The following is an 11,410-nucleotide window of genomic DNA, read 5'->3' on the forward strand; positions in this document are numbered from 1 at the left end:
CAAATGCAGGGATTTTACCTAACTTAAGGCCACAGCTGCTTTCTTCCCTCATCACTGCCTATCCCTTCTGATCTTTCCATCCCTGCACAAGGCCCCTGTTCAGCATAGCCTGGGTGAAATACTGGTCTACCCACCCAGTTGTAAACCCCAACTCAAAGTCTCATGCTCCAGGACACTGCCCTTGAGGAGGTACAGGTGGGATCCCTTGCTGAGTTTAAGGGAAAAACCAACCCTGAGGGTAAACGGTCTAAGAAAGAAAGAAAGAAAGAAAGAAAGAAAGAAAGAAATGATATGACCAAATGCAGTAAAGGTTTATTTTGAATAAAATGGGGTCATAAAAATGAAATATTCATTGAAATAGCCCATAATGGCTGATTTATACACATTGTACAATGTGATGGCAGTAGTGTCAGACCTGTAACTTTGAACACCACAGCCATCATCAACACCATTCGTTAATCACATGCAGGAGAATGGAAATACATTTTTTTGCCTATTTTGATGATGATGATACTTGTATTTTAAAGGTGCCTAACATCTAGATCATTGGCCCTCTGCCTATTTTACCCTCTCCTCTACTCATCCTTCACCAACCTCTATATGCACCGGATTAATAAATTATTATACTGAAAAAAAATGCATAATCACAAACCATAGTTTATAAGCTGAAATGAGTTCCTGGAGTAAGGAATTAAATTATATTCTAACACTCAAAGCTCATATACTTACAATATCACTTTTTTATTACTTCCCAGTTTTTGCTTTGGTAACACTAGGAAGCAGAAAAGAACTCAGCAGGAATTAATAAAACATGGATACAAGAGAAATAGAATTTACGAGGCCACAATCCATCTATGTGAAAATTATATTTTATAGATAGAATGCAGTCAAATAGTATCTGCAGTCCTCTCCATCCTTAAAGGAATATACCAAGTGTGATAGTACACTTACAAAATCAGAGGGTTCTTCCTTTATATCTGAAGGCCATGCTGGTTCACATTTGACAAATACAGATTCCTCCATACTTTTTGAAACACAAACCTGCAAAATACAACCCAAACAAGCTATTAAAACAAGTGCAGTAGGCTATACACATTAGAGTTCATCTTAGATTATTGTCTTAAATAATGATAATTAAAAATAATATCCTCACATAGATATGATCTCAGTAAATGTTACCAAATGTGATGATTGTTCTAAATAGAAATCACAACTAGATAAATTTTACCTGTAAGGCGGGAAGAACATTTTTTGGTATGAGGGCATTCCTGCAGCAAACATGCAACGTAGCATGACTCCGATGCAGGTATATAAGAACGGAATGAGTGCAATTGGACTAAACAAAAGAATGACTGAATGGGTGGCTATATTTCTAGAAAATACACCTCAGAGAATTAGAGTACATGAAGTTTTACCTGACTCTGTAATTATTTAAGTGGAGAATTCCCCGAGGCAGTATTATTGGACCTTTATGTGTTCTTATATATAATATGAGTAAAGGAGTGGAATAAAAGATACGGCTTTTTGCAGATGATGTTATTCTGTATGGAGTAATAAATAAGTTACAAAATTGTGAGCAAATGCAATATGACCTCGATAATGTTGCGAGATAGACAGTGGGCAATGATCTGATGATAAATGGGGTTAAAAGGCAGGTTGTGAGTTTCACAAATAGGAGAAGTCCTCTCAGTTTGAATGACTGCATTAATGGGGTGAAAGCTCCTTTTGGGGATCATTGTAAATACCTAGGTGTTAATATACTGAAAGATCTTCATTGGGGTAATCACATAAAAGGGATTGTAAATAAATAGTGATGCAAATTCCAGTGCCAACGCTTCACTATGCTGAAACACCGGTGCCACAAACTACCTGTGCTACGATGACTATCTATTCATTGGACTCTTATAAATCCGTTTATGCTTCATATATTGACAAAAAAGGAATTACACATAGATATACCATCATTTATATTAATATGTACAGACAAAATACTACATAAAAACCCTCAAATAAGTTTTCAATTCACATATTTGTTACAAGTTATTTAACTTCGCACCGACATAGCATGTACTTTTATGGTACTGTTCACCACAACACATGTTTGAATGTGCGTAGCTTGCAGAAGAAAGTGTTTGAAGTTCTTTACTATCTATCCTCAGCACTGATACATCACCTAGTAACTTCCATTTCCTTGCGCCTTCCAATAAATTTCAGAATGAAAAATGCTTCGACACTGATTAACTCAAGGCTGTGGTTCTGGAATGTTTGAAACAGCAACAAGCCTTTTCTTGTTTTGGATGTTACTGAAAACTTTATGATACAGTATGATGCATGTCAGAACAAAACCAGACATTAGTGGGATCCAAAAGCACAACCTTTCAATTTCTTGTTGGATGCTCTATCAGACTAAGCTATGTTGGCTGGTGTGATATTTCTCCTGTTGGAAAAGACATGAGTCCGCCTCTGTGGTGTAGTGGTTAGTGTGATTAGCTGCCATCCCCGGAGATCGGGTTTGGTTCCCGGCTCTGCCACAAAATTTGGAAAGTGTTACAAGGGCTGAATAGGGTCTATTCAGACTCGGGAGATCAAGTGAGTACAGGGGGTACAATTCCTACCTCAACCATCCTCAAAGAGTTCTTCTGTGGTTTCCCAATTCTCGTCCAGGCAAATACTGGGACAGTACAGCAACTTGGTATGACACAGCTACGGCTGCTTCCTTCCCTCATCGTTGCTTACCCCTTCCATTCTTTTCATCCCCCTACAAGGCCCCTGTTCAGCATAGTAGGTGAAGCCGCCTGCGTGAAATACTGGTCTTCCTTCCTGGTTGTAACCCGACCCAAAGCCTCACGCTCCAGGACACTGCCCTTGAGGTGGCAGAGGTGGGATCCCTCACAGAGTTAAAGAGAAAAACCAACCCTGAATGGTAAACTGTCTAAGAAAGAAAAGACATGATCCAATGCAGTAAAAGTTTATTTTAAGTACAATGGGGTCATAAAAATGAAATATTCACTGAAATAGCCCACAATGGCTGATTTATATGAATTGTACAATGTGATGGCAGTAATGCCAGACCTGTAACTTTGATCACCACCGTCATCATCATCACCATTCATTATTCATGTGCAGCAGAATGGAAATCTATATTTTTCTGCCTATTTTGATGATGACGATACTTGTTTAAAGGTGCCTAACATCTAGATCTTTGGCCTTCTGCGTATTTTACCCTCTCCTCTGCTCATCCTTCATCACACCTCCATATGGACCGGATTAATAAATTATGCATTCACAAACCATAGTTTATAAGCTGAAATGAGTTCCTGAAGTAAGGAATTAAATTATATTCTAACATTCAAAGCTCATACAATATCACTTTTTTATTATTCCCAGTTTTTGCTTCGATAACACTAGGAAGCAGAAAGGAACTCATCAGGAATTAATAAAACATGGATACAAGAGAAATAGAATTTATGAGGCAGCAGCCCATCTATGTGAAAATGATATTTTATAGATAGAATGTAGTCAAATAATATCCACAGTCTTCTCCATCCTTAAAGGAATATACTAAGTGTGATAATACACTTACAAAGTTAGAGGATTCTTCGTTTATATCTGAAGGCCATGCAGGCTCACATTTGATAAACACAGGTTTCTCTGTACTTTCTGAAGAACAAACCTGCAAAATACAAGACAAACAAGCTATTAAAACAAGTGCAATACATTATACACACTAGAGGTCATCTTAGATTATTGTTTTAAATACTGATAATTCAAATTAATATCCTCACATAGATATGATCTCACTAAACTTTACCAAAGGTGATGATTGTTCTAAATGGAAAGCACAACTAGATAACCTTTAACTATAAGGCGCGATCAAAATTTTTCCATTTGAGGTCATCGTTGCAGCAGACATGCAAAGTAGCGCGACTCCAATGAAGGTATATAAGCACGGACATGCAGGCAAAGGGATTAATGTGGCAGTTGTGTCGTGCCAAGTTGCAGGCGTTAAATGCGGTCACGTGAACTATGGTGCCGGTATTTCCAAATGTGTCAAAACACAAATAATGAGAGGTGATTGGTATGTCATATTTAATACTGACTGTCCGTAAATCGTGCCACATCATATATGCCATCCATCTGTGGAGGGATGCATTCAATTATTACATATTTTACAGTGGTTGGTAATGTGATATGTAAATGAAGAAATGTGTATTAATACGAATTAAATGTCAAGGCATAAATTTCTGACATGGCTGGCGATCAAACCCAGGATCCTCAGAACTGAAGGCTTTTACGATGACCAATTAACCAAAGAGCTTATCAGAACTATATTCAACTTTCCCTACATATTCTGGAGTCATCCTACCTCAATTTTAGCCAGGAGTTTAAGTAGAGGTAGGCCTACCATTTCAGTTTCCACCCCTTTTTTCAGGTGAAATTTCTGACTCACAAGGGTTTCAAACCTCAGCCCTACCCAACAAACAGAACTATACCGTTTTGTGTCAAAAATAACTAATAACCACCATAACTAACTGAATTTTGATTACAAAACAGTGTAGATCTGAATTCCCCTTAGCTTGTATCCCTGCCACATATAGAAGAATTAGGTAACACTGCAATGGAGCCACTGAAAGCCATCCGGTCTCCGAGACTGGTAAATTACATATTTAAAAATGAATCATTTATGTGTTACTATATTACGTATATATGTTTCAAATTAAACATAATTACAGAGAATTTAAAATACAACCAAAGAAACTTTAAATATATTATTTGTGACAATATTGAGTTTTTCTTATTTTTTAGTAATAGATGTCACTTATATTCATATAAACAGTTCTCACACATTTTTACTTTAATTAGCACATCAAAGAAGACAAAGTATGCACATATGACCGCTGTACAGAGACCTTTTATAACCAGCTGGTTTTTCAAATTTAATCAATTCATGACTGCAGTAAAATGTTGATATAATGAACACTAACTGCATGTTACTAGAGCTGTCCGGTATGTAAGACCAGAACATTTCTTATCTATCTGTATGTTGTCAATGAGAGCCTCCGTGGTTCACGGAAGCGCGCTGGTGTCTCACCGCTGGGCTCCCTGGTTCAAATCCTGATCACTCCATGTAAGATATGTGCTGAACAAAGTGAAGACGGGACAGATTTTTCTCTGGGCACCGCAGTTTTCCCTGTCACCTTCATTCCAGCAACACTCTCCAACATCATTTAATTTCATCTGTCAGTCATAAATCATTGCTCCAGAAGAGTGTGACAGGCTCGGCAGGTAGCGCAATTCCTATCCTTGCCGCTAGATGGGGCTTCATTAATTCCATTCCTGATCCAATTGAATGACTGGAAACAGGCTATGGATTTTCCAATTTCATGTTACCGCTGACCAATTCACCCCAACTAAACAAAGATGAGCATTTGGAAGAGAGTTGAGGTGGGGCAAAGGATCTGCAAAAGAGAGCGGCCTTGACCGAACAAGTTAGTCACAGTAGAAATATAAAACTTACTTTGGTCTCACACACCGGTGGCTCCATTAAAGTATTTAGAATTAAGAATCATTTTTTATCTCATTTTAAACATTTTAAACTTAAAAATATAAAGAATATTGCATCGTTTATTGAGAACATGGCCCCTCCCTGAAAAGTTATCCGTTCCGCACGGGTAGATATGGTTGATGAATCACAGCCTATTAAAAACTTTTTATTACCACCTATTCAATACAAAAATAATGCACTCAATTATTTATAAAATATTCATGAGGTACATTGGTTAATAGGACATGTTTCATTCGTCTTTGCGAACATCATCAGCTATAAATACACAAAGCTTAAGGTCAGGGCCCTGAGTTTATTTAAATGGTTGAAAATGTCGTTATATTAAAAAAATGGTAAAGTTGTAATAAAAGTGGTTGTATAGTATTAAAATTAGACTGTAACATATTATACAGATTAGCATCAAGGATTTTTCATAAAGTACAATGAATATTAATAATCTGAAAAATAAAAACAATCATAAAGGTTGTTAAAATGGAAAAGATGTAATAGTAGACATTAAAAAGAACTTCGATGTTTGAAGCGTGGATTAATTGTAGAGTTGTTGGGTATAAACTTGAAGTTTGAAATCCGTTAGACCGGTGAAAATATTTGCTAGCGATGACAGCGTGAATAGGACAAGGCAGGCCACTTGTTATTGCCTCTAGTGAATTGTGTTGAATTGAGACAGATAATATTGTATGCACTAAAATACATCCATATGTGACGCGTGGATAATGTTGAAAGCATGAATTTGAAAATTATTTTTAAATCTGCTGTAATAGAAAGGGACTGTCCGCTAGCGTTAACTGCGTGAGGCAAACTGGCAAGCCTGCATACAATATTATCTGTCTCAATTCAACACAATTCACTAGAGGCAATAACAAGTGGCCTGCCTTGTCCTATTCATGCTGTCATCGCTAGTAAATATTTGAAGAGTTGAAGAGAAGTGAGGAATGTCCATCCCCTTGTCTCACTCCAGTTTTTCCTCGAAGCTTTCTGAGATCTTGCCTCTAAATTTAACCTTGGAATGGGTGTTGGTCAAGGTTTCGAGGATGAGCCTGCGAGTTTTGTTCTAGCCCTAGTTCCTGGAGTACTTTGTTAAGCGTTTCTCTATCCTTCCTAAAATCAACAAAGATGATGACCACCTTGCGGTTTCTCATCTTGAAGTATGCAAGTACAGTTTTCAGGTTGAGGATCTGTTCAGCACAGGATCGAGTTTTCCTGAAGCTTCCCTGATATTCTCCTAGTTAACTATCCAGCTGCTCTTCTTTGTAATGCCTAGGAGAGAACCTTGTATGTTTCTAGGATGAGGGAAATTACACAATAGTTGTTTAGATCAGTAAAACCTCCCTTTTTGTGAAGTGGATGGATCAGAGCCGATATCCAATCAGGTGGTAATTTCTCTGTTTCCCAGATGTCCTGGATGATCTCAGTGAGCTTGCCCACAGCATTGCTTCCAGCATATTTCCACAGTTCAGCAATGATAGAGTCCTCTCCAGCTGCCTTATTATTCTTAAGAATTGAATGAATTGGCCAAGTTCTGCTAACGAAGGAGGCAGCAAGTCCATGTTTTGTGTGGATTGTTTGTAATCAAAGTCTTCACTGGGTGGATCACAGTTGAGTAGGTTTTTAAAATACTGAGCTAAAAGGTGGCAGTTGTCCTTGTTGTTAAAAGCCGGTTTGCCCTGTAAGTCTCTGAAGTAGAGGCTTGGCAGAGTGTATTTTCTGAGTGCTTGAGGGATCTATAGAAATCTCTGGAGTTATTCTTAGAAGCTCTCTTCGATTTGAGTTTGTTGGTTTTGTATGAAGGTCCATCTAGTTCCTTGAATTATCTTGGCCGTAAGCTTTCTTTGTTCCAAAAAGTTCTCCCAATTTTCCTTAGTCTTTTTAAAATTCCACTTCACCCAGGCTGACTGTCTTTGGGCTATTGCATTGTCACAGTCTTCAGTCCACCACAGATGCTTCCTTCTAGTGAGGGGCGAGAGTTCATTGGCCGCCATGACAAAAGTCTCCTTCAGTTGGTCCCAGCTGTTGAGATCTGTATTGTTCAGTCACTGACTTACTTCTTGACTGTTCTTAGGAAGTCCTGTGTAATCTAGTGTTTGTAGGCTGGAGTCTCATTTTGACCTTTGAGAGGTAGTGCTCTGAATCCAAATTGACACTTCTTAGTACCTTCATGTTTTGTATTTCCTTTCAAGATTTTCATGAAAAGGCCACATGATCTACCTGGAATTCACACAGGTTGGTATTAGGTGAAATCCAAGTCTTCTGCTTCCTTGGCATGTGTTTGAAGCCTGTTGACTTCATGACCAATCCCAAAGTCCTACACAGATGCACCAGGCGTTCTCTGCTGTGGTTGGTTCACTTATGTGCCAGATAATTGCCCACTATGTTTCTGTATTTCTTCTCTCTTCCCAATTGGGCATTAAAGTCACCAAGCAGTATGAGAGTGTGCCTCTCGGGAAGTTCAGAGAGAATATCTTCTAAGTCTTTCCAGAATTTGTAAGTTCTGTCTGGATTGCGTCTGTTGTCCTGGTTGGTTGGGGCGTGTAGTACACTGACTACACTGCAGCCCTTGTTAGCACATTTGAGAGAGAGGGGATGGATATACGACTGCTCGGGGAGGTAAAGTCGGTGACTGAATCCAGTATCCTATTACTGATTATTTTATAATATACTTCCCCTCATACAAAGGCTGACTTGTGACAAAGTATAGTTTTACATTTATTCTTAGAAGAGAAATAGATACACTTGAGAAATTTTGAAGGTAACCTAATTGTAACAATGATTTCTTCGAATTATCAGTGAACCCCTTAAAGGCTATGATGGCAATCTCCCATAATGTTGTAACTGGCAGCGACATCTGTTTCTAGAAATTAGTGGCAAAAACGGGAATTTTTCCCCTAGCTCCAATCATCACACCCACTATGTAGATTTCCTCTAGCTGGTATTTCTCCCTGTACCTAAGTGGGATACATTCTTCATTACTCGCTGACCAAATTTTCTTTGAGGTTTCTGTAGCCTTGGGACTCGAAGGCATGCTCATCCGTAAATCTGGTTTCCTGTACTGCTGTCAGTACTATGTTGTGTCGTGTTAGTCATGATTATTGTTTTAAGTGGACGTACAACTAGCCAAAACAATTTAAACTCCTGTTCGGTGGTGCATCCTTATTCGTAATTATTATTTTAAGAAGGAGTACATCTACGCAAACACAAGAAGTCCATCTTCTGTCCACTCCTGTGCCAACTTATGGTGAGTACCCATAAATTCATATACTGTCTCAATGAATACAATATACTCGTATGTATAATGTTGCTTTCCCATTCATGATGTGATCACCAAAAGTGTACTTCCAACAACAGTCGCTCAATTGGCAATGCTGTCGCACCTAACCAAACCTAACCTGTCACTATCAGTGGTTTTCAGTGGATCACAACTTAACCTGTCTCTATCAGTGGTTTTTGGTGGATCACAACCTAACCTGTCACTATCAGTGGTATTTGGTGTATTACAACCTAACCTGTCACTATCAGTGGTTTTTGGTGGATCACAACCAAACCTGTCACTACCAGTGGTTTTTGGTGGATCTCAATCTAACATGTCACTATCAGTGGTTTTCGGTGAATCACAATTGCTTTCATAAGGGATGCTAGAGGCCTGTTGGCCACTTAGAGGCGCTAACCTTTGCTTGTTCCCAGACCAATCATTTTGCCACTAGCTGGACCTAACAAACCAGACCAATACTTTTCAAACTTGCCAGACGTACTTAATAGTCATAAAGTTTTCGCGACATCAAGTCAGCCCCATCATATCGCACCATTAATATCTATTTCACGAATCAACTAGTCAAGTTGTAATCCAATCTAGTGCCCGTAAATTGTGTTACGCAGTCTCAAACAGCTAAATATACCAGACCATTCATTCATACATTTGGCGGCCGTTACAAATCCCTTCGAATTAACCACCATGTTTGCAAACATCAGCTCGCTAAATACTCATACATAACGTCATGCAGACGCACGAACAGCAGCCGCGGAACCCGTGCCGGCGGATCCTGCACTTATACCATATCCAAATTCATCAGATAATGTTTCCATAGATTTCAAAGCAGTGTTCTCAGCTTTCTGTCAGGCTGTTAGTTTTAGTGGGAGGCACTAAATGATTACTGGAAAATGCAAAATCTATGAAGTGATTTCCTGAAAGATTACAAATTTTACCACCTAATACCATTATTTCAGAAACCAATGTACACAGAAAAGAAGAAATTCAGAACACATGTAAATACCACACCTTTTTCTCTCTCTCCGGTAGTATTGAATACAGATAACTTCAAAAGTAAAGTTTTAAGAACTGGAATATTAACAATAATTTTCTCAAAAAAAGAAAACCTGCCGGTACCTTTGTTATTGGATGTTGAACACCTTGCATCAGGATTTTGCATTTCTTGGGTGAGAGTCGTGCAGTTCTAGTAATTTTCCTTCTTGGACTCTTAGTCCTAGTCACCTTATAACTAGGAGAGTTAGGGAATACTGATGGTACAGAACCTTTCTTCAGTACTCTTCTACTTTTGCCAACAAATGAATAATCATGTTCTTTGAAATGAAGGCTACAGACACCAGAAGAAGCAGAATTTGTGTTAGGGACAAAGTCATCGCGAGAAATTGCTTTGAGCCACTCTTTGGTTTTGTCCTGGTCTACAGGGAATTCGTGAAATGATAGTTTCCCGTTGTTCTTTTTCCTGCTCGAAGTACAAAAAGGCACACAGCAATTCATGTTCGAATATTACTAAATACAGTTAAAGAAAAACGAATTAGCACATAAATTCGAATTCTTGTTTAGAACGAAGTTACGGCGAGAAGTCACTTTAAACCAAAAATCAAATCACCACAGTACGCAATATAAAAGTAAACTAATCACCACATAACTATCAACTCTCAATAAGAAGTCAACAAACAAATATTTACGAACATATTACCGATACTAACGACAGCATAACTATTTCTTCTTTTCTTTCTTGAGGAGATTGGTTGGGATTGAATGTTCTGTCTCCCAGTCACAAAGACAGCAAAACTATAAATGAAATTAGAAATGCCGTAATTTGCGGTGTACAGCTGCCTGTCAGTGAATTAGGTGGCCAGCGCTCCAGCGACATTATAGTGGTACTTTCCAATTACAGATATATGTTGGACACCAGAAGCGATTGTCAAGGCGGTATATATATCATGGCGCCCAGTTCAAAAAAGAAACTTTCCTCCTTTTTCAGAAAAATGGACTTGGAGGATAATAACTTCATGTCTCTAAAACGATAAACGCTCCGAGCTATATACGGTACAGCAGGTACTGAGAGAGTAGGAAATTCTTTTTATATTTTCAAATCGAGTCGTTCGCTTATCTCGCTTCAATAAAAAAATAAAGAAAAAGCACCCGTACTGTTCTGCAAATAGTAAGCAGTAGATAATATATAATTGTTACAAAACATTCCTTTAAAAAAAAAGTTTTTATTGCCATCTACCACACTACCACCTACCTGGTGTTGGGTTTAACAATGAAAGTTCTCAAGTTATTACCACCAGTTCTACCGGTGGCAGTTTCGTAAATCAGTGGCCAACAGTAACTCACTTTATCCCTGATCCGTAAACTGCAAGCTGTGAACAGTATGAATTTTATGGTCGGACGACAGAATGAAAAAAACGGATGCGTTGGTGTCAATACGACAGCGGGTTGATGTAGGCTTATGCACAAATGTTAACGGAGGCCATTACAATATTTAATGTACCGTAAGAAAGAGTTTCATGTGGTATGTTGATACGTTCTGTGACTATGATTTTCCCATGACTAATGTACTACTTTTAGTGATAGAAAAT

At 38.3% G+C, this 11,410-nt stretch overlaps 1 protein-coding gene across 1 annotated transcript in view; it reads right to left on the minus strand.

The window, feature by feature from the left end:
- LOC136882038 (zinc finger protein 235) overlaps window positions 1–11,003 on the minus strand; it is a 71,121-nt gene extending 60,118 nt beyond the window's left edge. The window contains exons 1-3 of the mRNA XM_067154539.2: window positions 9,945–11,003; window positions 3,584–3,673; window positions 952–1,041 (exon numbers count right to left, since the gene is read on the minus strand). Coding sequence (XP_067010640.2) covers window positions 952–1,041; window positions 3,584–3,673; window positions 9,945–10,319 — 555 coding nt within the window. The 5' untranslated portion in view covers window positions 10,320–11,003. The remainder of the gene's footprint in view (window positions 1–951; window positions 1,042–3,583; window positions 3,674–9,944) is intronic.
- Between the last annotated feature and the right edge of the window lie 407 nt (window positions 11,004–11,410).

The sequence above is a fragment of the Anabrus simplex genome, chromosome 10, assembly GCF_040414725.1.
Source record: "Anabrus simplex isolate iqAnaSimp1 chromosome 10, ASM4041472v1, whole genome shotgun sequence".
Classification (NCBI taxonomy): domain Eukaryota; kingdom Metazoa; phylum Arthropoda; class Insecta; order Orthoptera; family Tettigoniidae; genus Anabrus; species Anabrus simplex.